This window comes from Sceloporus undulatus, chromosome 3 (genome assembly GCF_019175285.1).
Source record: "Sceloporus undulatus isolate JIND9_A2432 ecotype Alabama chromosome 3, SceUnd_v1.1, whole genome shotgun sequence".
NCBI lineage: Eukaryota > Metazoa > Chordata > Lepidosauria > Squamata > Phrynosomatidae > Sceloporus > Sceloporus undulatus.
In genome coordinates, this window is record NC_056524.1 from 33466248 (window position 1) to 33494094 (window position 27847).

The 27847-nt window shown below is 39.3% G+C and overlaps 1 protein-coding gene across 1 annotated transcript; it reads right to left on the bottom strand.

Moving 5' to 3' along the window:
• HSPH1 (heat shock protein family H (Hsp110) member 1) lies at positions 1-27559 on the bottom strand. The gene is given in 19 exon segments (XM_042457457.1): positions 1-846; positions 1693-1854; positions 3369-3488; positions 3662-3769; positions 4304-4429; positions 5260-5388; positions 5390-5398; positions 5660-5791; positions 6984-7186; positions 8787-8920; positions 9496-9602; positions 10732-10960; positions 13484-13728; positions 16102-16235; positions 17018-17117; positions 17906-18028; positions 20573-20713; positions 21764-21821; positions 27360-27559. Coding segments are annotated over 19 exon segments (2565 nt in total). The 5' UTR covers positions 27467-27559; the 3' UTR covers positions 1-648.
• Positions 27560-27847: the final 288 nt, after the last annotated feature.

Genomic DNA, 27847 nt, shown 5'->3' on the forward strand with positions numbered 1-27847 from the left:
TTTTTCAAACCATAACCACTTCAATGAACTTTATTAAAGCTCACTAAAGGCTTTATGGGAACTTACAACAGCATCAGTATATTATCTTCATTTGGTTTTCCACACATGAGAGTGTACTTGTTGAGCAAGAGACTAAATGTAAGCAATTCTGCATGCTGCTTTACTTATTTAACTTTTCTTCTAGCAGACATTTTGAACAATGATGTAAAGAACATTCTTCAGGTTTTGGTTTTATGTAGGCTTGTAAGCCAATGCCTCCATCAAGCATGAAGCAAAAAAATAATAATAGCAAAATGAAAAAGCAAGAAAAACTACCTTGGCATCTACAAAAGCTTTAGGTGCAAACCTTTTGAAGGAACAGTACCTTTTGTAACAATTCAGTGATCTCAGTCTTAATTGAAGCAAAAGGTTGAAACTGCTGCACAGAAGATTTTATTAGGTGGTCACAATTCCACAGGAATCTGAAAGTTACCAAGGCAATTTTCCTTTTAGGATTATCATGATCTCCACTTCTTTTCAGCATAGTCACTCCCGACATAATACAACAGAATTCTAAAATATAAATAGTTCCCTCAAACATTTTCCCCACGTCACAAAAGACAGCTGAAATCTTTTTTTGTGTGCAATTGCTCACTGAAATACAATCAGCTAGTCCAAGTCCATGGTAATTGGGTTCTCATTCATGTGACATTCACCATTTTGTTGTGGTGTCTCAATGTTTTTTATTTCTTCTTCTACAGCTTCATTTTTATAAACAGAAGTAGTATCCATTGGTTCTTCCTGTTTAGGAGAGTCTACCTTTGGTCTTGGTTGAGTCACAATAGGTTCACACACATTGTATAACTCCTAGAAAAGAAAACAAACCATACATTTATGGGACTAACTGTAGCTGTCTTTCTGAGCTGGTATAGTGCTTACCTCTGTTTTCTGGAAACATACACTAGAATGAGATGCAGTGATCTTAAATGTAAGGTCATAATTCATTACAGCGCACCCTTCCCTTACATGGGGGAATCTGTTCTGGGGACCCCCCCCCCTCGCGTAAGGGAAATACCGCGTATGGTGGAGCCCCATTGAAAACAATGGGTCTCGCACCTGTAGTGTGGCATGCTGCACGCACCGTGGGCACACACACCACTGACTTTTCTGGCATATGGCACCGTGTATGACATGGGTGCACTGTATAGCATTGACAAAATCTGCTCTGCATCACCTTACTCTTTACTCAGCATTGCCAATAATACAATGTTGTACATGTCAGAAATCATCCTACTCAAACTTCATATTTCCTTATCCATCAGCCAATGAAATGGCATGGGGAAAGCAACTGTTTTTATGAGATAACCATAATCTATGCAAGTATTAATCTGCTCTGTTCTTCTCCCTTTATACTCCGGGTTTCAAATTATCTTCTGGTCAGATAATTAAGAAGCCATCTCAGGAAGCTGATGCTGAGGAATACCAAGGTACCAGAAGATAGAAATATGCCTTCTATGTGGCCTTCCCTGAACCTCAACTGCTGTTCTCAAGTGCAGTGGAGGACAGTGTCCTATCTCCAGAATTGCACTGCCAGTCTCATCAGCTTCTGTACATAAGGAGAAAGTCACCTTATCCTTAGTAAACTATCTTAGGACTGCACCACTTTTAGTTTTTCCTGCAGTGGTCAAATCTGTACTACAAATTAACACTTACCTTCAGCTTTCCTTTGATTTCATTTACACGGACAACAGGGTCCTTATCAAGACTCTGCTTTGCCTGTGCATTCACCATGTTGTTTACCCATTCCATTGTGTCATGGATACACTTTTCTACTTTGCTAATTTCTGATTCATCAATATGGATATATTTTTCATCCTAAACAAAGAAGCATATAGTACATTAACAGCTATTATAATATTAAGAACAAAAATCAGAAATGGGTGGATTACGTTTTAAAATGATCCTGACATATCACAAAAGTGACATGTAATTGGTGTGCTTTCAGATTCTCCAAAACTTTTCATGAGATCAAGCAACAGTAAGATTTTCCATGGGTTCTTCAAGCATCAAATAGTACTCTACTATTCTTGTACATCAGTTTTGGTCCACTTTGTGGATTCACATCAAAATGCTAAAACTGGAAGTCTATGTAATGTAAGCCTCTTTTCCTTTAAATTTGCATACAACATGCAAAGAGGGGAGGTCTGACCTTTGTTCCCACATAGAAAGAATACACAACTGCATGTATCAAACAGTTCTGGGCTTTGGCAAATATTTAGGTTTCAGGTCCTAAGTTGAAAATTTATTTTTATTACCTGAAATAACTCTTTGCAACTGTTTATTAAATAATCACAATTACAAATTTAAGGTGAGACTGGGCTATGTTTTTAATTGATTATACTCTCAACTATGAACTTCTACATATTGGCTATGGCAATGTATAAAAGGAAGGGCTCTGGAAAAATTATGCTTCCATTTTTTTTAGCTGAAAGTCTTTCACAGGATAACTAGATAGTGTAAGTAAAATGATCAAATGATAAATGTTTTTTCTCAAGTCATTGTTGGTTTGCTGAATCAGTAGGCTGACAAACTTTTAATTTTGAAGCAAGTTTTTTGGTGTCTGTATATAAAACATCTCATGGCGGGCCATTATCAGTTCCAAACATTAATCCTGCTTTGTCAGGGGAGAGGGAATAATTCTGTTTCCAAAAGTAATTTATGTTCATTATCTTCCAAATTATAACAAGTTCTTACTGCACCGAGACTGCAATTTCATGACAACAGCAGCTTCAGAACAGAGATATATAGGCAAGAGCTTTATCGGGAAATACAATGCCCCAATGGAGATGGTGTGGCTGGAAAATCATGCTGTGTATACAGAATACATAAAAACAGTTCTCTTGACAAATTGAAATTGTGGCCATTACTGAAGAAACTCATACAAATGTATTAGTGGCCTGAAAGTAAAGCATATTGCCTATGTTGACTGCCTTTTTCAGGTGTCTAGTTGTAGTCAATGTCTCTGCTATTTTTATGAAACCCACTGTCAGTGCATACTACAATGATAACTGAAGCTTAGCCATAACGTTTTAACATTTGGATTTTCCTTGTTTTATTACCATTGCTCTTATGGAGTCCCCCCGCCCCCTATAAAATCTGATTGTCTTAGTGTAGAAGCCAATCCACAATAACCTAACTGACAAGATCACTTTTTACCATCTTCTTCTGTGCAGTTCCTACTTGTGTAGGGCTTCAAGCATGTTACGTTCTTCATAGAAGGCACTTCTACAGTCTTGCCACATAATCAAAGCACTGAGTTGTAGCACCAGAGCAAGGGGGGCAGGGGGGAATAACAAATCTTCTTAATTCAATATTACAAGATTACATACCTTGTTCCTGTATTGTGCTGTAATTTTAGCATAATTCTGAGCCTTATGCCTTAGCTCATCCAGCAATTTTGGCCGTTCTCCTGCTTCTTGATACCGGATTTCAATGGGAGTCCCAAATTTCTTATGAGAGTGAAATAATTAATCATAAATTTAGAGCACAATCCTTAACTGCTCTAGTATACAGACACAATTCTATACATTGCTATTTAGAAGTAATCCCACTTTCAGATAATCTGCACTCTTAAACAATGAAGATTTTAAAAGCATAGTACACAGGACAAGAGTAGCCATACCTTTAAATCAATCAGTCTATCCATATAGACTTGTTTAGGTTGGTCCTCTCCCTCCTCATACAGCCAGTCTTCGATCTCTGACAGCAGTGTGGAGAAATTATGACAATCCTAAATTTTAATAATAATTTTATCAATATACCAACATCCCACATCAAAGTTCCTAGCCCTAAGTCATAAAATAGTTTATTGAGGGAGAAAAGTGGGAGACACTGTTAATGTAGAGACTTAAAATACGCTACCAGAATACTGAATGAAATTTGGTGCTCCTAAGGAGCAATGTATAGAATGAACATGTCATCTTTGTTGCCAGTCTAAAGAATGCATCAAAACTTAAGGAATACTTTGATAAATTAAAACATGACAGATAACACATAGATTTTTCATGTTATCTTTTAATGCTTTTTATTATACTAACGAGTTACTGAATTGTGGACTTAATCTTTTGCTATGGAAAATTTTCATAGCTCTGGTGAGTAAGCTTTATAGTTACGTACTTGAAATCAGCTAGAAAAAGAAGCAGAATTTAATTACAGAAGAAGAAAACAACGTTTGAAGCCACTGATAAATGTCCATATTTATAACCTTCCCTAGAGGTGTTAAGGAAGAAGGGTAGAGAAAATATGCTTGATCCCAAATAAATACCTGCTCAGACACAAATTTCTCATAGGGTCCAGAAAGCTTATCTCTGAAATCATAAACATATTCTTCAACTGCATTCTTTGCATCATTCCTTTCCTTCTCCAGTTTATCTTGCATGATCATCTTGCCCTATACCGATCCAAAGCATTATATTAGATTAAGTATCAAGTTTTGAAATGGTAAAGAACTGCATTAGATCCAAAAAAGTAAGCCTTTTCAAACTCTGCTTCAAAACAGCTACAGTTTAGTGAAAGACACTTTTCACTGCAAAGCTCTCTAGATACTTTTCTTTCTTTAAAATTATCACCAATGCAACCTATTTGGCAAACATCCTCTAAACAAAACTTCCAAGAAAAAACCCAAAGATAGGGTTGCCATAAATCAGAAACTACTTGAACGCACACAACAACAACAAATTTTCATGTATTGATTAAAATTAAGGCTGAAGCTAGGCAGAATTATGTATCAGAAAGAAGGCATTTATGGCAGCAGTACACATATATGCACTGATTCACACAAACTGTGGAAACCTGAATTCTTAAATAAACCACTGCAGGACAGACACTAAATGTAGAAATTGTCTGTTTCCAACCCATCTTTTTGCTTCTTGGTTTTATAGTTTACATAGTAGTTTCTGATTAGTGCTAAAGATTGCAAGCCTAAAAATAGGTAATAGGCAATAATGAATTCAACTTAAGGTATGTCTACAGAAGCATGGACTGGGTGTTGCTGTTCAATAAATGCAGATCCTTAGAAAAATGAATCCATGTAAAAGGACCCTATGAATCAATCTGATTATCTCTGGCAGTGTTGTTTATCTTGTAAATTAATACAGATCTTTCAGCTATCAAGAAATGTGGCATAATGAAGTTTCAACTAATATAACTGCAAGAGCCATAGAATTATCTGTTAGAAGCTAACCAATATTAGATGGAGATGTCAACGCTCATTTAACACACCTCTGTTTCAATGTACATATTGAGCAGGTCTTTTCCAAGTTGCCAGACCAAGTTAGCTTCAATAGGTAATTCAACATTCTTCACTTTCATCTTGGGTTTTTTAGCATCTGGAGGCTGATCACCTTTTTTTTTCATTTCCCTGGGGTGAAGAGTAAAGCAGAACATTATTACATCAGGGAAAGGTAAGCATTTCTCAGAAAGTTCTTTTACAGAAGGCACTGCTTCACAACATAATCCCTTGGTGCAAAGCCAACATTTCTCTTGAGCCTTAACAACTCTTAAAAGATCTGTGTAATATTCCTTATTAGCTGTTTACTTGGTTTGATGGGAGATTACTTTTTTATACACAGTTAAATTGTATGCTTTTCTTCCAAAAGAACACATTTAAAGGGTCACTCACTTTTGCAGCATCTGGGGTTTTGTTTTCTTCAGGGACAGCCTCAGGAGAAGGGGGAGACTGTGACGTTTGTTGGCCATCTGTTTTTACCTGGGGCTGATCTCCAGCCTCATTGTTGCCTTGCTGGATATTCTTCTGAAATGGGAGCCCAGGCACAAAAGATGTGAAAAGTACATGCACATATATTCACTTGAAACCTTTCATGATCTACAAATATATTTAAAGTTTGAAATGCCTAAATTATAATAAGCTCGCTTGGGTTGAGAAGATTCCATACATCAGAGTGGGGAACCATTCTGGAATTTGACAGCCATCAACAGTGCACTGCTCATTGCAGGATGACATCCTAAGGATCCAGGCCAAAAGCCTGGGTGGAGTGTTTCCATCTAGCACTTTGAATGGGAACAAAGCTTTGCTTCCTTTGCCCTTTCTCACATGAGGAAGAGTTCTGAGTGGGTGGCCTGTTCTCGGGGCTCACCTGCCACTTCCAAACATCAATTGAGGGAAAGGAAACGAGGTCTAAAGTACTCAGCTAGTGCTGCTAGGAACCAGGTGTATACCAGCTAAGAGTGGATAAAGGAATCTGCACTACCTCCCAGCAGGTAATAACGGAGAGTCTCCTTTCCAATTAAAAGGGAGCTTGACATGCACACACCCGACACACATACTGGCTTTATAACACAGATGTAACATTTGTTGAAAAAGCAATGTTAATTATTTCAGAATTTAAAAAAAACCTAACTACTCCACTGAATAAATGACACTATATCTCATTGTAACTTCCCATGAGACTGCACAATAATCTCTCTTCTAACAGACAATGCCTTGTTGATCATGCATCAGCTACTTGAACTCTGTATGCAGTATTAAGGTAGATCATTTTTGTATTAGTCCAAGCATCCAAGTATTTAAGAATTCATCTTGATCAGACTATTTGACCACTTAGGCCAAGATCATCTCTCAAGATTGGTAGCAGTGCTCCAGAATTTCAGGGACAGATCTTTAATGACACTTGACCCCTTTTATCTGGAGATGTCAAAGGGACTTAACCTGGGACCTTCTACCTGCAAAACACATGTTCTGCCAACTGAGCTAAAAGTCCCTCTCCCTATAGTTTGACCTTATTGGTAGGTAAATTACAAGATAAACAAGCAGAATGAAATTCTGTATGATGCAAATGATATCAACACATGCCAGAACATTCTAAAATTAAAGCACTCCAGGCAGACAACTTACTTATTCACATACACAGGACATAACCCTTGGTTAATGGAGCTAATTTTGTTAAAGAACATTCTGATCATTCTAGGTGAGAAAACCAACTTACATCACAGTTCTCAGAACATTTTTGGTTTGGGAGGTCTACTTCAGCTTCAACATCAGGATTTTCACTCTCCTCTGCTTTCAGTTGCTCCACCTTTGATGCAGTGGAAACACTAAAAATGCCATGAGTATTGATGCGAATTTTCACTTTAATTTTTGTTTTCTCTCCATCATTCTGAGTGGCAATATTCTGAACAATATATTTGCCTAAAAAGAGGAAAACAGAGTAAAAACAAAACAAAACCCTGAAACCTTGCATTATTCCCTGAATCACAAAAATGTTAGGATGGTCTTTGAAAATGCAAAAAACAAAACAAAACAAACAAACAAACAAAAAAAGATATGTGACAAGACATTAAAATGTGCAGCAGACTGGCTGGGACTATGATTTTTAAATTATGATTGATTTGTTATTGTAGGCATTCAATTTTTACTCACATATATCCCCAAATGTGAAAGGTACATTTGGGACACATACAGAATTACATGAATTGATTTTTCTCCCAGTTAGCAATGGGAGTGAAATCTCAAGGTCCATCCTTATTATTATGCTTTATTTATATAGCGCTGTAGATTTGCACAGCACTGTACATACAAACAATAAAATAGATAAAAGTAAACCTGCCCATGGCGTACAATCTAAGAAATAATAGCATAATACATATAACTAATACATAAAAATACAGGAAAGGGTTCAATAAAACAAAACTCCTCAAGTGATAAAGGTAGAAAGGATTGCTAAAAATAGTGGGAGCGTTGTGAGGTTTTCCCCTATGTTGTTAAGCAGAAAGCCATTTTTTTTCCAGACAAATTAGGTGTGTCTGTGGGTGCTGAAGCAGAACTTGAGAGATCCAGGTTCATGTGTCTCTTACACCATTTAACTGAATGGGTGACCTTGGGCCTTTCAACCTGACCTACTGTATAAGTTGGATGCTTTTAGCACCAAGTGGTGAGAACATATGCCATTGCCACATACACCACCATCTCACTACAAAAGGTGGAATACAAGTGAATATACCTTTCATGTATCCCACCCATTCCTACTTGTAACTTTATTGTAGATGCTCTGAACTGTGCTACATCAGAGAGTGCAGTTCAAGGACCCAGCATAAGTGTATTAACAATGGGCAGTTCCTGCACATTTAAAAATTATATTCATAATTTAGAAGTGCGCTGACTAATTATTCAGGAAACAGCTTTTCAGTTAAACAATTAAACACCAACGTGCTAGCGAAAACACTTACTGTAAATTATTTTGCAATTACAATCAATGATACTGACATATACTGTGACTGCACAAAAATATGAAATGAATCCAGACCCAGTCACACTAAGAGAAGACCCACTGTAATCACTGGAGTTTAAATTAGTCACAATTATCTATTTACATTAGTTCAGTCAGGGACGTAGCTAGGATTTTAGGAAGGGGGGGGGGGGCCAGGCAAAGTGCCCCCATTATAATGGGGGTTGAGGGCAGCACCACAGCAGCACACCCCCTTCTTTTTTCTAGGGGGGGGGGGGGGGCCCCCCCCCCCCCACCCCCCCCCCCCCCGGCTACATCCCTGGTTCAGCTGAACTAATGTTACTAAGTCTGAATCTAACTGATGGTACGAAAAAACAAAATACCAAGAAAACAACAACGGCATCGCACCACTCCAGCTGACATTGCTGGAGAACATCATCCTTCCCTTTATCTGCACCAAGGATGCAACTGTGTCAATAAGCCAGAACATCAATATCTAACAATACCAAACAATTTAAATCTTTGAAAAGGCAGAGCCTCTTCTTTAAATGGACAGCTACTTACCAATCTTGCTTTCGGGATAAGGGACACCACTAGGATCTGAATAGAAAGCCTGAAGCTCAAAGGGACCTTTTCTATAAAATGTCAAGACTTTGGAGAACGGTGCTGCATGATGCCTGCTGAACACTTCATGAATTCTGCAATCAGAACAAAAGGGCAAAATGAGTTTTGGATCAGCCTGTACTGAAGTAGACTTACCATTACACTGTAAATTGGCCTGTTACACCTTACCAACTGTAAAACTGTGTATTATATATAGGACTTTAATACAGAGAGTCTGTTCACTCTAGAAGGGTGAATATTAAAATCATAATCAAAACCAACAGTCAAATTTAAATGTTTTAAAAGCTACATAAACTGCATCTCAACACCACTTGTGTTGTTACTTTGTCTCCTCCTCCCCTAGCCCCATTATGTCTAGCTGTACAAAAGTGTGAAATGTTGGCAATAGGTTGTGAGTTTGTCATCTCTGCCAAGTGACAACCAACAAACTGGAACAGGAGGAAAACTCACCACACGGTGACATCACATGTTTCACAATATTAGAGCTTACAGAACAGACAGAAAAAAGAAAAGGAAATTACAAGATATGACTTTTTGCCTCTCAGCATTAATACTATAATATGACTTAAAAGCTTCTTCTAGCTTGAGATATTTGTTGAAATTCAGAGTCAACTGTGTAAAAACATGCCAGCTTCAAGTTATTACTTACCCATCAGCCTCTTCAGATTCTGTATTCCAAAGCAATGATATTGGGAATGGAACAGCATCTGTGACAGAGAATTCTCTAACTTTAAAAGCTGGAGACAGAATTGCACACTAGAAAACCAAAAAAGCAATACAAAACAATTATTATTGGCTTATCAAAAGTTCTGATGAGACAAAGACAAAGAAAGACAGAAATGGACACTTCATTATTTCACCCAACTGGACATAATTAACCATTGGTCTAAGAAAGATTGGGGTGGGGAAGCTGTGGCCCTACATATGTTGTTGGATTCTTAACTCCCATCAGATCTAGACAGCATGGCCAAAGATCAGAGACAATGGTATATATAATCTAACACTAACAACTGCAGGAGGAACACATGTTCCCACACTGTCACAGATAAAGAAATATTCTGTCATGCCGAACTTGTATTTTACTGGCAGAATCATTTACTATATAATCTCAAATACATATTTACCTGGAAATAAGTTCCAACTACAGTACTGAAATTAAAATTATTATGTATTATTTCCACATTCTACCATTTGTATCTATTTTGCACTGACAATCATGCTATGAATTAAAGAACTTCCAAAGAGATAACCATTTTAGTTTGTAATAAAACAAACCACAAGAGGTTTCTACAGAATCTGAGGCATATTATGGTGTACATGAAATGTTCCTCAGTTAGCATTAAACATTTTCTCTCTAGGACCACAAGTTAAGGAAGAAACTATGCTTTTGTTATACTGCTCAATATGAGTGTGTATCAAGATAGCCCTGCTTCCATTTTTCTTTGTCTCAGAAAGGAGAAAAATTAAGCATAGACAAATAGCAGTGAGAGGAGATGATTCCCATTTTGCTTTTGTCCATTCCTTTCCCCTGCCAATCAACTGACACAGGAACCTTCTCGCCAAGAGGCTCTTAACTTGAGAAAAGCTGCATGGGTAGACATATATTAGAAGAGTAATGAATGGGTTTAAATAGCACTACCACCACTATTAACATTCCTCCACTCTGAATTTCTCCATTTCCAAAGATGTTTTCTTCTTCTTCTTAAAGCTCAGTGCTGGTAATCACCAACACGTTTGCTTGAGTAAAACAGTACTACTGACCAAACTTTCACATTGTTTCAAAATGACCTCTAACTCAATGCTTTCCACACACTAACTTGTAAATAATCAAGAGCTCAGTCACTGAGTGGTGTCTTCTGAGAAAGAAGAGCTACTGTCAGCATACCTGCAATGCACAACCTCTTGCGACTGCTTCATCAGCATTCAGTGTTGTGCTGACATCTTTGCCAAAGAACTTTCCAATTTTTTCTTTAACAGCTGGAATACGGGTGGCTCCACCTACAACTTCAACAGCATACACATCATCCACTCTGAGCTGGGTCTGGTCCATCAGGGAATGCAGGGGAGCCTCTATTCTTTGCAGAAGGTCAGCACACAGTTCTTCAAACTGAGCTCTACAAAGAAAAACGCTCAATAAAATGAGGTTTGAGGTTCTTTTGTAATTAACAATACAGAATGGTAATGGCCAACACTGCCTGGTTAAACAGTATACTATATAAGTATTCCCCCCCTCTTCTATCCATGGAAGAAGGAAAATGTGGGAAAAAGTCAAGGTTCTGGTGCTGCTGATGAAGAATCAATCATTTATATCCCACCCCCCCCCCCCTAGGAATCAAGGTGGTTTATTAAAACCACAGAGTTGAGATGGCTATGGTCGCCTTTGTCGATGATCTCTGCTTGGGCATCGACAGGGGAAGTGTGACCCTGCTGGTGCTCTTGAGACATTTCAGCGGCCTTCGATACCATAGACCAAGGTATCCTTCTGGAACGCCTGAGTGAGTTGGGTATTGGGGGCACTGCGTTCCAGTGCCTCCATTCCTACCTCTTGGGCAGATTCCAGATGGTGATGCTGGGGGACAGCTGCTCTTCTATAAGAGAGCTGACATCTGGCGTCCCTCAGGGCGCCATCCAGTCCCCCATGGTGTTTAACATTTACATGAAGCTGCTGAGAGAGATCATCCAGAGACATGGGGCACTGTGTTATCAGTACAGTGATGACACTCAAATCTATTTCTTTATGTCTCCAATTGTTGCAGTGACTAAGGATGGCATATCTCCTCTGGATGCCTGCCTTGGGTCGGTAATGGGCTGGATGAGGGAAAACAAACTCAAGCTGAATCCAGAGAAAGTGGAGGTACTCACGATAAGGTTCCCCAAGTGCAGGGATGGAGATTTGTCAACCTGTCCTGGACGGGGTCACACTTCCCCTAAAGGATGAAGTTTGCAGTTTGGGAATACTCCTGGATCCATTTCTACAGTTATCATCTCAAGTGGATGTGATGGCCAGGAGTGCTTGGTACCAACTTTGGTTGATACGCCAACCGCACCCCTACCTGGACCAAAAGGACCTTGAAGCAGTGGTACATGCACTTGTAATCTCGCATCTAGATTTCTGTAATGTGCTCTACATGGGGCTACCTTTGTACCAAGTTCGGAAGCTTCAGTTGGTTCAAAATGTGGCAGCCAGACTGCTCACTAGAACACCTAGATTGGACCACATAACACCTGTACTAAAACCTCTTCACTGGCTGCCGATTAACTTCTGGGTGCAGTACAAAGTGTTGGTTATTACCTTTAAAGCCCTATATGGCTTGGGCCCAAGTTATTTGAGGGAACACCTCTCCCTACACAATCTGCCCCACACTCTCAGAACATCTGGCAAGAATTTACTAGAGTATCCAAAGACCAGGTTAATAACAACTTCCCATAGAGCGTTCACTGCCGTGGCCTCCAAATTGTGGAACAGCTTACCGGAGAAGATCTGTCTTATTACCACTTTAGATGCCTTTAAGAAGGGACTTAAGAGGGATCTCTTCCGGCAGGCCTACCTGATCTTTTATAAGAGATTTTAAGAAAATACTCCACTTCTGATTATGATTATATGAATTTTAGATGATGATTTAGCCATTTTATTAAGTAACTGTAATGTCACTATTTTATTGATTGTATTTTTATATGGTATTGTATCTTTTTATTGATGTAATCCTGCCTCGATCCACAGGGAGAGGCAGGAAATATAAATAAAAATTATTATTACTATTATTATTTTAAAAAAAACCTTTGAAATAAAGTACAGTACTTATCAATGAAATGAAAGGACAGTGAGGAAACAGCAATCAAATCTTCCAAAGCCTGAGAGAAAACCACTACAGGCTTTTTGCTGTACCTACAAGGTGGTGGGACTAAGAGAAGGATTTCTCCTGATCATCTCAGAAATGTGGGTAGACTCATATGTGATAATACAGTCCTTCAAACAGTTTGGACCTGAATGATATAAAGCTTTATAGGTCAAAACCAGCACTCTGAATTTTGCCCAGAAACAGACCTATAGCAGTGTTGCAAAATGCAGGCTTTATGCTCCCTGTAGCCATTGCCAATTAGCAATATGACTGTAATTCTGTGAGCCAACTGACTGTCTGAATACCTATGAAAGGCAGCCTCATGTAGAGTAATCCAAACATGATGAAACTAAGGCCTGTACCACCATGGCAAATTGGGACACTTTCAGCAATTAGTACAGTTGGTGCACTAGCTTTAATTATGCAAATATACATCCAGTCTGGACCTCCAGGCTCAAGGCTGAATCAAGAGTACACACAAACTGTATAGCCCCATCCAGCACAGGCTGAATCCCTACTTCCTGATCTCTCAGCAGTTTCATGTACAATTACCCCCTCCCCATATCCAAGGATTCAAGCATGCACATCTTGAAAGTATTCAAAAAACATATACGTTCTAAAATGCAATCCTTGATTTTGCGATTTTATGTAAGGGACACCATTTTAATATAACACTTTATATATATTTTTGTATCCATGGGGGGGGGGGCTGGAGCTAAGCCCCAGCAGATACCAAGGGCTCACTGTATATTAAAACACGAGCTTAGCCTCTCCAAGGCCTAGAACCACATATCTTACCTATTCATCTTTCCAGACACATCTGTATCATTCATGAAACATTCAATATTAAGTGGAATGTCTGTACTGTTTGAACTCATTAACTTCTTTAGCTTCTCACATTCCTGATATAAACGGAGAAGGGCTCTTATTTTTGATTTGGGGTCCAGTTTGTACTTGGCTTTTATTTCAGTACAGAAGTGGTCCACTAGTTTTTCATCAAAGTTTTTTCCTCCAAGAAAAGGATCAAAAGCTGTTCCAAGCACCTGGTTTGAAGAAAAGAATTACATTTTAGATTACTGTTCTTACTTTAAATTAAATGGTAGCAATGATTTTACATTAAACCTGTCGGATGACTCACATTCCACAAGTATATCCAGAAATTGAATGGGGAAACAGCAGGCTCAATGACTTATACTAGAAAAGCCAAAAAGCTTAATGGATTGATCTGCAATGTCACCATATAGGAGATGTATGTTTAGAGAATGATCTGTGCCTATTTTGTGCCAGTGAGAAATTGCTCAATTTAAAGAAATTTAAAATGTTGGTAAGTGACCTCCAGCACTTGACACTCTACTCCAGGGCTAGGCAACTGTTTTGAGCCGGGGGCCGGGTTGCTGTCCCTCAGAAAACTGGGGGGCCGAAGCCAAAAAATAAATAATTAAATTTTTTAAAAATTAAATAAATAAATAAACCGGGACAAATGTAGGACAGCATTTTCAAATGGTGGACACTTTTTTTTAAAAAGTGGAGGACACGCAAAAAATTGCTGATTTTTTAAAAAATGTTAATATAAATGCATGTTTCTGAGGTGTCTATAGACAATTGCTGCCCTTGTCCCTGCGCGCGAGAAGCCAAAGGCCCCGGCGGCAATCGGCGGCAGGACCAGGCTGGGGCCGGTCCCAAGGCCTCGCCGGGCCACATCTGGCCCGCGGGTCACAGGTTGCCTACCCCTGCTCTACTCTTTTTAATGTTACGTTTATGTTAAAACTTTGCTAGAGTATCTCTGTTTATAGTGTTTGTGAAATGGTAAACAACTGCAAGACCCTGCATTTTTAAAAATTGAAATTGCTAATGGCTTAGTTCAGACTATGGCCTTTCCCTGTGAGACTAAAATAATTTCATGTGAGTGGCCAGGAGGGAGTGTTTATTGTAGAGAAACTGAAGAAATGAAGGGGAAGATAGAATTACAGTGGGCCCTCTCCTTACGCAGAGGATCCATTCTGGATCCCCCGCGTAAGGGAAAATCCGCCTATGCTCAAGCCCCATAGGAAATAATGGGGGGCTTGCATGTGGTGGGGCGGAGCGGCACGCACATTATTTTCCTCCCCAAGCAGCTCCCGTGTAAGCTAGAAGTAGCATAAAAGGCGTTTGCGGATGGCACGGGCGCACTGTATATCAGTGAAAGGGGCAGTTGGGAAGTAGCAAGGATTCGGGAAGAAACAAGAGTTGCTTTTAAGAGTAGTTAATTCTAGTTTAAACTTGTTATTTGTTCCCTTTTTGATATAGTGCTGGGATGGAGAAGCTTTTGCAGCACAAGGACCCAAATGGATATGGGCACCCATGTAAGTAGTTGCAGTGAATACTCATATATCATGAACACCCAAGCATAGGTTATCTATACAGCACAGGTCTATGCTATCAGAAAGACCATATCTTCTCCTATGAGCTGACCCAAGCTGTAAGGTACCTCTCTATATCATTCCACCTTCACCTCTGTACTGCAGAAATAATCCAGGTTGACATCACTTTAACTGTCGTGACTCAATGCTATGGAATTATGGGAACTGGAGTTTGTTATGACACCAACGCTTCTGACAGAAAAGACTAAATATCTCACAAAACTACAGTTCCAAGAATTCCATAACATTAGATCATGACAGTTAAGAGTGGTGTCAACCTGGATTACTTCTGCAATGTGGATGCAGCCACAGACACTGGTAGGAACACATAAGATAGCTTTCTCTATGGCTCCTCCTTATGAAACTCTTTCCCTAGGGAGGTTAGGAGGGCTCCTTCTCGGCTGTCTTTTCAGCAACAGTCGAAGAACTTGCTATTTCATTAAGCTTTTGGGAACTGATTGTTAACAAGGTAAGGGTTTTTAATGGTGTAGTATTGCTTTGTTTTAAAGTAATGTATTACATTGTTTTGTTTCTGTTGTTAGTTTAATACTGTTTCAATTTCAACTTTTGTATATTTTAACTATATGCGTTATTTTAAAAAAACTGTCAATCTTTCGTAAGCTGCCTTAAACCCATTTTGATTTTAGAACCACAAGGTATTCAAATCAGAAGGTGTAATTACAGTGTTCTGTTCTGTATAATGGAATGTTTTGTCAGCATGGATAAAATCCAATTCCCTTATATTTCAATTTGTCTCACTTGTCATAATCTTTAAAAACTTTCAAATTGACAGCTTCTTATTTTCAATGCATCCTGGTGATGTGCTTTTTTTTATATGTCACTCAAAGTCCCAAGCTGTCCAACAGCTACTTGCTTTCTGTTGTACACAACAAGACTTGAGATAGGGGACAGTGCAAGCCCTTTTTTACAAATTCAAGTTTTCATATTTCTCTGTTGATTTGCTTGAAAAGGACTTTACAAAGAACTACCTCATAGTAGCTCTAAGGTTCTGCCTACCTTCAGTTTACCCTTGTTAAAAGCACAGGCTGATACTTGAAATGCTGAATGACCCATATCTACAAACACCACTAATCGAGGTTTCTCTTCTGGAGCTGGAAGGTCTTGCTTGTAAATCCCGTAGTTTAGAGCCACTGTGAAAAGGAAAAATATCTCAGTGTATGTTAAGTTATCTGCAATAACTTATCAGAACAACAACTAAATTGCCAATGGAACTTCCAGATGGAAAAGTTTATTAAGACCTTTTACTTGTGTTGTGGCATTAGGCAACATGGGACTTAAAATAATACTAACCAATTTAGCATCTATCAGATTAGGATAATAACTCCCGTTATTCCAAATTCAACAGACATAAAACTGGGGGAATCAGGTTGAGGAAGGCTACAAAAACAATGTAATTGGATCCTATGATTAATTTACAGCTTAAAAAAGCACACCAATAAAATATGTCTTAAAAGAAAGTCTATCCTTCCCTCTGGCAACCTTAACTATGAAGCTTTGATATAAAATGGAAAACCCTTTTCTGATAAAAAACTGCAGTCCTCAGAGGCCAAAATCAAAAGTGAGCAGAGTGAAAGTCAAATGTGGCCAAATCCATTTCCCTTCTTTCATTTTCTGCCACATCACTTTTCTCTCCATCTACATCCAGCACAGCTACTGGGAGAGGGACAGAGCACTATTGTAAGGAACAGTTTGCAGAAAGCATCTGAAAGCCAAGGGTTGCAATTTGCTTGCCGTTAAGATAAAACTACAGTAAATGCGAACACATGTGTGCTCTCTAGTAGTTTTAAGAGATTATATATGTGTGGGAGAATCTATATGCCTATAGGGTACATTTTCACCCTATTATAACCATGCTATAGCTGAGGAGACATACATTCTAAGTGTATATATGGAATAACTTTCACTTGCTTACCGGCTGTCATATCATTCATTAGTCTAAGACAATTTAATCCAACAACCTGGGCAGCATCTAGCAGGGACCTCCTTTCAGCGTCAGTGAAAAATGATGGCACCTGAAGAAAGCATTTACACACAGGTATATATTAGCCTTGGAGAAGCTGGAAAGGCTGATAAATTATTGGAAGCTAATCACTGTAATTAAAGAAAAAACACAAGGAGGCTTCAAACCGAATTTTGAATAACTGGCAGGTCTTGTAAAACTTACCCTTTTGGATTACAATTACCAGAATTCACAAGCCAGTGAGACCTGTTAATATCATGCTTTCACAATTATAAATCTGCATCTAAGATAGTTGACAATAAAACCATTTTGATTAAGCACCCCACTGTTGGGGAGGCATACAAATACAGAATGCACATGATACCGTCTGAGTTGAAATGCTTTTTGTAAGCTTTGCACTGTGTGCATTAGTAATTATGTAAAACAGTTTTATTAACTTTGTATATATTCATACAAACAATGTCAATAGTCTTTACTTGAGGTGCATCTAACTTTATCTTATACCACTACATTTGACCACTTTTGTTATTACTTTTGTGCTATTTCACTTACATTCATGTGTTACTTTTGTGCATGTTTAACTGTTCCTTTTTTTAATACACCCCACATTAACAACAGGGGAATTAGAAGCCCCTCATGTTTTCATTTCTTTTGCAGCTGCTTAGCTTCCACACTGCTAAATACCCCCGTAGCATTCAATGGGTCCAACTGTTGTCATGTTAAAAACACAGTAATCTAAGTTGGATAAAAGTTTGCTGAACACAATGTCACATCAAACTTTTCATATAGTATACCCACAGGAGGAGACAAATGCCTTTAAGATTAAATGAAACTACTTACTGAAATAACACAATCTGTTACAGGCTTTTTGAGGTTGTTTTCTGCAGTCTCCTTCAGTTTAGTCAGCAGCATAGCTGTTATCTGCTCCACACTGAATAAATGTTCTTCATCCATGTATGTTACCTGCAAACACAACACAAAAGAAACTATTAGAACAATTAAAACACATCCAGTATTACTTTTGGATTCCAATGACCAACAGTGGTTGTCAATTTTCTTTTTATATTCTAAAAGTTAAAGTAGTTTGTTCATTAGCTTCATCCAATCTTCATAAATTAGCAAGATTCTCTAAGAATCAAAGGCCTGGCGATTATGTAATATTGCTTTTAAATGCATATACTGACTTGGGATCCCTAGTGGACAGAAAGATATTTTTCAAATATTTTATTTCTCCAAAATAAGTGGGGCAAAGAAACTACTAAGAGTGATAGAAAACACTGAAATGTTAGAAAAACATTAATGCCATAATGGCTATGTTTAGGCATCAAGCTAAACATGGCTTATAAAGATAAGAATAAGCAGTCTCTCACTGTGCTTATATACTCGTACTAATATACTCTCCCACTTCCTCCAACATACCACAAGGAAAAGAGAAACTTTCATTTTCAGTTTAATTAGTCACCCTTTAGCATTATGTCAAGACCCTAAACTGTGGTTCATCTTAATTAGTTTGCTGGGAGGAAAGCTTCATAGTCCCTGGTTTGAAGTTAGCTTATAACAAACAAAAAGCTATAGCTATGGTTAATGACCACTTGGATAGATCTGGATCAAAAAATGTCAAGAAGACTACTGACAAGCTGGAACACATTCAAAGGATAACCAAGATGCTAGAAGGTGAGCTGGGTATATTTAGCTTGGAGAAGAGAAGACTGAGAGGTGATATGTTAGCCATGTTTAATTATCTGAATGAATAAGCCTGTTTTCTCCTGCTCCACAGACTTGAATACAAACCAGTAGTTTCAAATTACAAGGAAAGAGATTTCTTTTAAACTTTAGGAAGACCTTACAGTAAAAGTGTGTTCAACTGTTCAACAATGGGATAGACTGTCTCAGAAGATGGTGGATGCTCCTTCCTGATGGACATCTTTCAAGAGTGCTTAAATTGCATATCCCTCTATAACCGGATGTCAGACTTGTGATCCCTTCCAAGTACAGTATACTACTGCAGTTAATCAAAATCAGATATGGAAACTTCTAATTTTCTCCTTATTACATATGAAGGAGAATAAATTGGGGAAATTACAAGGTTCATTCCTGACCTGATGAACCACACAGTCACGATAGCTGCATGCAGTCAAGGAGTCAACCGTTCTAGCAAAGTAGTTCTTATACAGTGTTTAAAAGATTTAAGGCATCCCTTTGGTGAGAAGCTTAGTGAACAGCTGACTAGGTTCACTCAGATATTTTAGCTGCAAAGGAGCAATGAGTATCACCAAGGTTTACATTCATGTGATATGACGAGGTTAAAGAGGATTCCGCCAGTCCCCTATGCACTCTATAGTGCTGTTTAATAGAAATTTGTATATTTGTATGATGAGCTAAACAGCAGCTGCTTCTGAGGTGTTCTTAACTGGAGAAAAAACATTATCTCACTGTTAAAGTCTCAATCCAGTATAAAACATCCATCCATCCAGGAGCTTCTGCTATCTTTTTTAAAAAAAAATAATGATGACAGATCCTGAGCAATGCATCTCTCACATTTAGTTTGGCCTTGAAACAGCCTTCAAATCCAACCACATTTTTGTTTAGAAGACAACTCTTACTGTATATACCTTTACTTAGAACTAAGTCCTGTGGGATTTACGGTCAATGAGTGCAGGACTGCAGCTAGAGATATGATACATGTGAAATATTTCTCTGTATTAGACTGTCTCAGAGTTCAAAGCTCAGAGGTTTCACTGAACACAAAAAGCTGCCTCACACCAAGTCAGACCCTTATAAACCTCTGCCTGGGAACAATTCTCCTGGGTTTCAGACACATGTCTTTCCCAGCAAGTCATGCTCTAAATCTAGTGGTACCACTTCATGAGCGCAAGGCCTCCATTAATTAGTGGGAATTAATTTCTAGAATAAGCACAAAGGAGGGAACCAGTGTGACATTCCATTTCGTATGCTGTTTTGAGCTAACACTTGTGCAACAGTTAAGTCCAGGGTAACTATGCTAACGGATTCTTTCACTCTGCCAGAAACACGTTGGAGGCCTATACCTGAAAATGCCAGGGAATTATCCTGGAAGTTCATTAATGCTAAGTGTGTAAACTACCACATAGCTGTAGCTTTTCCCTGTATTACAATACTGTACAAAGAAAGAATATAAAGCTATAAATGTATTTTTAAAAATTGCCAGATAGCTATTTTGCAGAAGGAGCAATTTACAGCTTTCTTAATTTGAGGCCAAATTTCTACACACAATTACTTGGGAGAAAGCACCGTTCAGTTTACTGAAGCTAAATTTTGAATAAGCATGTGCAGAATTCTGTAGTACAGGACATTTACTTAAGTCTAAAATTTAAGTAGCTAAATGCCAGTTACACCGAAGACTTCATAGCTGAAAAACAATCTCATTTAAAGTAACCCTCTCCTCAACATGTTCCCTCCCTCTTCATCATACATCCTTCTGTCCCCAAAATCCCCCAATTCTTGATATTTACATAAAGACATTTTTACCTTTATTCCAACACTTCCATTTTTCATTGGAACTACACAATAACTCACAAGTTCTTTCTCTTTCTGAACAAAAGGATCATTATATGCACGTCCATGGAGTCTCTTGAAATTAAATACTGTGTTGTTGGCATGGGTAATTAACTGCAAGACGGAAGAAAAAGAGATGACTATGGAGATCTTTACAAATAACAGATTTACCAGCTACATATATATATAAAAAAACCCGGAATGTTACTAATATAAACGTGTTCACTGTGTACAGATTATCCACTTCCAATTTATTTACCATTACTACACAAAGGTATGACAAATGTGATTAAAGAGATGAAGGAAAGACAGAATGGGAAGAATAATATCTTTATTTATATACCCAATACTACTTATTCTTACTCATACAAAACAAGCTGAACTGGTCAAAGAACTGTACTCTATACTCCCACACAGAAATTTAGTACAGTAATTTGCTGAAACATCTAGCAGCAAAAGAGTATTCATGGGGCTATTATTACACTGTAAACAGTATATATTTTCAGTGGCTCTTATGATCGTAGAAAACCAAGTGTCCTCTCAAATAACAACCTGGCGGTTTTCTGGTTCTCTGCCATGGTAGAAAGTGATGAAATACAGTGGTACCTCGGGATACGAAATACCCAGGTTACGAATTTTTCGGGATACGAATAAATCCCATAGGGATTTATTGTTTCGGGTTACGAAAGTTTTTTCGGGTTACGAAAAAACTCCGGCGCTGTTTTAAATGGAGCCGCGGCAGAGCCGCGGCTTTTTTCCCCATTAGCGCCTATGGCAATTCGGCTTACGAAGGTTTTTCGGGTTACGAAATTAGCCGCGGAACGAATTAATTTCGTAACCCGAGGCACCACTGTATTGGAAACTTGCTTAAATAAGGTAATTTATGCAGCATTACCAGTTGATGGCATTATAAAAAATAACATTAGAAAAAAACAGGTGATCACTCCATTTAAGCAGAATCTCCACTCATCCCATAATCCAGTGCACACAGAAAAGAGTTGTTTGAAGGAGCTGAATCAGAATTTACCTCTTGGTGCAGTGCTGTGATTCTGCAAAAACATACGACACTGGGGTAATTTTTAAAATGAACAATGAATTTTCATACCAGCTCCTTACTTATTAATGTGCCATTTGTCTTTTTTTGTCATTTTTAAGGTGACTTACTTGATTTTTAGCAGACACTCCAATTGCTCTGTTTTTGGACCCAAAAGATACCACCGACCTACAAAAAAGGTGAATCCACCAGTGATTAAAATACACAGGTAACATTTCCTCTGGTAGGCTTACAGAGCCAATGTGTTGTAGTGGTTTGAGCATTGGGCTATGACTCTGGAGAACATAGTTCAAATCCCTGCTTGGCCATGGAAACCCACTGGGTGACCTTGGGCAAGTCCCACTCTCTGCATCTCAGAAAGAATCAAAGGCAACTCCCTCTGAATAAAGCTTGTCAAGAAACCCCCCCAACAGGTTCATTTTAGGGTCAACCATAAGTCAAAAATGACCTGAAGGCACACAACAACAAGGTTTACAACATAACATACATAAAACTCCAAAAGAAAAAGCTGCTAGTTGGGGCTTTACTACCATATTGTGATAGTTTTAAAGTTGCTTCATGTAAACATTTCTGTGATTAAGTGAAGCTTTTAATTTGGACACAGTCATTCAGGCATATTGACCCCATAAATCAGTATGTCGTTAAGCTATCTGATATGAAGAGCCAGCTTTCCCACCACCACCCCCTTCTAAATGTGCCAGAAACTTTCTGCCCATTGACTACAACAGTTTTTTTCTTTCTGGAAACTCACCACTGACTAGCACCTGATTTTTCTGCAGATCAGCAAAAGGCCACAGACCAGTAGCACTGTCATAAACCATAGTTATCGAAGTAAGATAATTATGCATAAGCCATTATGTTTGTATTAAAACTCATTTATGGATATTAAAAGCAACAGAAAATTATATTTTCCATAGTTAAATTTTTAAATAAGATACAAAAGATTTGTGTGTGTCTTCAAGTCATTTTGACTTATTGTAACCTTAACATAAACCCATACAGTTTTCTTGGCAGAATTTGTTCAGAGGGGGTTGCCCTGGTCTTCCTCCGAGGCTGAAAGGGTGCGCCTTCCCCAAGGTCACCCAGTTTGCATGGCCAAACACTGATTTGAACCCTAGTTTCCCAGTGTCCTATCCAGGACTCAAAACACTACATCACATTGGCTCCTTGTTTGCTATATACTAGCATTTTGAGCATAATACTGGTGTCCAGGGGTTGGCTGGTTATTAAAGATACTGTAATGTAGCCAGACTCCAAGAGATGCCACATACCTGCCAGAATGATTTTGCATTTTTAATTTTTCATATTTTAAATAATTACAATTTGTTCATTTTTCAATTTATGATTATGTCTTTGCAAACAAACAAGGGCACTTGCTGGTCACCAACCATTCTGCCCAGTTATTCATGACACCATGTATTTTCTAACATTCTTAGAATACTTACATAAAGTACAAAAAATATATTTAGCTGCAATCTATTTTAATAGTTTCATTAACCAAGTTGTATGCATCATGGTTCAGCAAATATATGAAATACAAATAGCATATTTTGATTTAAATCAGTTATTTAAACTGCTTTTTCCTGCTGATGATTTAGATCACTTATTTAAACATGCTTGGTTTAAATCAATCCAACAAAATAAAAAGTCATGGATTCAATTTCTACTGTATAAAATGTACACTTAAACCTGTATGTATTAAATCCATATTTAAGTCATAATTTGTAGAGCCACAATATTGATGACATTTTAAAATTAAAAACTTCATCATACACGAAGTGCTTTTAAAGTCATATTTATTTTTTGCCAAGCTGCTGTGAAATGTGACCACCCAAAAAGAAAGAGAGGAATACAAATCAGATTTCAAAAACTGATTTGAAGAAGTCTGCAAAGTTGAACAAACATCCACATCAGACGTCCACGATTCAACCACAAAAATAAAAAGCCAATACTGAAAAATGTTTTGTGGAACTTTACGCACTTGTTACGACATCAGCGTTTGTGGGCAGGGTTCTATTTTATCACTAGCCACTGACATATTTCTGGGTGTTTCCTTTAAGTCAAAGGGCACTGCAAGATGCTTTGTGTGTGGAAAGAGATAAGTGAGTACCATGGGCCTGTTACAGACAGGCCAAAATAAAGCTGCTTCGAGTCACTTTGGAGGTATGGTATTTCAATGATGCATGAGTCCTAAGAGTCCAAAAGTCACACCAAAGCTGCACTCATGTCCTTAGGACTGGAGCGTGGCTTTGGTGAAGCTTTTGGACTCTTAGGACGCATGCATCATTGAAATACCATACCTCCAAAGTGACTCGAAGCAGCTTTATTTTGGCCTGTCTGTAACAGGCCACAGTCTCCCAGCACCATTTGTGTTCAAGTGTTTGGATATGATGGTATAGCCTTTCTTTCAGAAGACCCTCAAACACAGTGGAGTACTGATCACTCCATCTAAACTAGACAGAGATGAATCCAGATGTGCTAACTAAGTAGAGGAACCTGCAGAAACTTCCAGATCCTAATCTTAAAACAGGACCTAGCCAATCCTGGCTTTTACAGACCTGACAGGCTCCTCCTCACTGGCTTCCTTCCTCTGAGCATCAAGTAGATTACAACATCTCCGGATAAGGCAGTGCAGTGCAAGGGAACTGTGAGAAACCAGCACTGCACCATCATCTCAGCCCCTCCCAGTTTAATCAAGGGAATAAAGGAAAGATATAAAACCACCACTTTCTCTCTGTAATCTTGCCACATAAAGGAGTGTGGCACAGCATTTGCTCCTGTAACGCCCCTTCGCATAAGCGATAGACAGAGGGGACAGTTGAATTGAAAAAAAAGGAAAGCTGTTAACAGCCAGTGCTAGCAATGCCAAGCCTTGATGCAGGCAGAGTAGGCACATCTCAAACAATGAGTATCCATCATTCTTTGTGCAGATGCTGCATTTTAAAAAAAGAAAATCCTAGGGTTGTACTCTTAAGCACACAGATCTGGGGAACAAACACAATTTAATTCAGGAGGGCTTACCTCTGATAAATCAGGTTACTGCAATTGATCCCAAGCACTGAGACATAGCCAGTCTGGGGTAACAGTATGCAAGGGGATCTTGTAGGCTCATCTCAAAGGATCCCCTTTGCATACTGATGTTCCAGGCTAAGTGATGTCTTGGCAAGATTTGTCCAGATGAGGTTTGCCATCGCATGGGGGGGGGGGCTACATCAGGAGGGCATCAAACCCACCCTCTTCTTCAAAAATTCTCCTAGATCCAAAAACACACTGCAGAAATAATCCAGTTTGAGACTGCTTTAACTGCCCTGGCTCAATGCTAGGGAATTCTGGGAACTGTAGTTTTGTGAGACATTTAACCTTCTCTGTCAGAGATCTGTGGCGACACAATAAACTACAATCCCCAGGATACCCTAGCACTGAGCCAGGGCAGTTAAAGCAGTCTCAAACTGGATTATTTCCGCTGTGTGCTTTGGACCCTTCACCAGCATCTTCCTTGCAATGAGGTCCAAGGCTGATGCCACACTACAGAATTAACACAGTCTGACACCGCTTCAACGGCTATGTCTCAATGCTATGAATTTGTAGTTTGTTGTGGTACAAGAGCCTCTGACAAAGAACACTAAATAGCTCACAAAACTACAAATCCCTGAATTCGACAGTACTGAGCCAGAACAGTTAAAGCAGTGTTAAACTGCATTAATTCTGCAGGGTAGACACAGCCTCTAAACTGAGCCATGGAGGATAAGTGGGTCTTGGAGATGTCTCGTCCACACATCCACCATGAGTCCAGAGCAACCCAAGGGTGGTTAACAACAGCAACCAAAAACACAGCCTTAGGCTCCATACAGACAGACCAAAATAAAGCTGTTTTGGGTCACTTTGGAGGTATTCTGTTTTAATGATGCATGCATCCTAAGAGCCCAAAAGCTATGCCAAAACCATGCTTCAGTCCTTAGTACTGGATCATGGCTTTGGCACAGCTTCCAGACTCTTGGGACGCATGCATCATTTAAACAGCATACCTTCAAAGTGACCCGAAGCAGCTTTACTTTGGCCTGGCCGTATGGGGCCTTAGTTGTCATAGAATTGGAAGCGACCACAAAGGCCATCCAGTCCAACCCCATTCTGCCATGCAGGAACTCTCAATCAAAGCATCCCTGACAGATTGCCATCCAGCCTCTGTTTAAAGACTTCCAAGGAAGGAGACTCCACTACACTCCGAGGGAGTTTGTTCCACTGTCAAACAGCCCTTACTCTCAGGAAGTTTCTCCTAATGTTTAGGTGAAATCTCTTTTCCTGGAGCTTGCATCCATTGCTCTGGGTCCTAGTCTCTGGAGCAGCAGAAAACAAGCTTGCTCCATCCTCAATGTGACACCCACTCAAACACTTAAAAAGGGCTATTATAAAAAGCTTCTCCAGTATAGACATGCCTCATAGGGCATGGTTTCCAGGCCCTTCACCATTTTAGTTGCCCTCCTTTGGACACGCTCCAGTTTTGCAACATCCTTTTTTGAATCACGGTGCCCAGAACTGGAAATAGTATTAATCCAGGTGGGGCCTGACCAAAGCAAAAGTAGAGTGGCAACTATTACTTACCCTTGATCTAGACACTACTGTATACTTCTATTGATGCAGCCTAGAATTGGCCTTTCTAGCTGCCACATCGCACCACTGACTCATGTTCTACCTCAACATTAGGAGGAACGTCCTGACAGTAAGGGCTGTTCAACAGTGGAAGACAGTCCCTCTGAGTGTAGTGGAGTCTCCTTCCCTGCAGTTCTTTAAACAGAGGCTGGATGGCAATCTGTTGGGGATGCTTTGATTGAAAGTTCCTGCATGTCAGAATGGGGTTGGACAGGATGGCCCTTTGGGGTATCTTCCAACTTGGTGACTGTACAGATACAGGCTTAAGGTTGCCATAATTCTCTACTAAAAACCAGGACAAAATGTAGGACAAGATTTAGACCAAAATATAGGACAATTGCAGGATAAAATTTAGCCCAAATGTAGGACATTTAAGAAAAATTGAGGACCTTCAATGTCCTACCTTTTGGGCTAAATTTTATCCTACATATTGTCCCGGTTTTTAGTTGACAATTATGGCAACCCTAAATACAGGTGACACATGAGGGACAAACTCTCCCAGAACAACATGGCCTCATCCCCTGGGGGATATATATATATATATATATATATATATATATATATATATATATATATATAAAATAAAATATATAAAAATACAACATAGCATATAGAATAGATATAATACACATGCATATATACAATAGATATATAATAGATATTTTATATATATATGTAAGCTACTATATATATAATATATAAAATATTATATATATATAACATATATACACATATAGTATTATATATATTTATATATACACACACACATATATATGCAATTAATATATACACACACACATAGAGACCCCCCCCCGCTCTCTTCCATGGCAGCATTCCCTGAAGGCTCAGCCACAGCTGCAGCAGGTGAAACGTCATGAATAACCACAAAGCACAAACAGGGAATAACCCCCCCCCCCCCCAAAAAAAAAGCCCCTTCCATCCCATGCCCTCTGAGGCCCTGGCCCTGTACCTTCCCAGCAACCGGGCCCTGAGCCTGGAAAAGAATAAGCATCATACGAAGAAGAAGAAGAAGAGGCGGCGTCGGGGGCGCCTACTCACGGGGTGCATCGGTCGCTGAACTCGTTGGCCACGGTCTCGATGCCTCCGGCCCTGGCCACGGCGACGTAGCAGCTCTGGGAGCCCAGGTCGAAGCCCACCACCGCCATCGAGGAGACAGGACAACGACGGCGGCCGCCGCCCAAGGGCTCCAGCAGCAGCAGCAGCAGCAGCACAATGAGGCAGGAGAAGAAGTTTCCAGAAACTGCGGCAAGCACTCGCCGGCTCCACGTGCGGCTTCCGCTTCCGCCTTCTCCAGGGAAGAGGGGGAGGGCTCTCCTAAGGTTCCCAGCCAATGGCGGGGCTCGGAGGTGGGTGACGTCATCCGTCGTCTTGGCGACGAAGGACGCCTCGTCTTCCTTCATCTTCCCGAGGTTGACGCAGGTAAGAAGGAGGGGAGATGAAAGAGTGTGTGTTGAGGAGTGCGCATGCGCAGCTTTTAAAAAGTCAATCTTGGGGCGACGGTTGCGTCGGTTGGTCTTTCTTGAGTG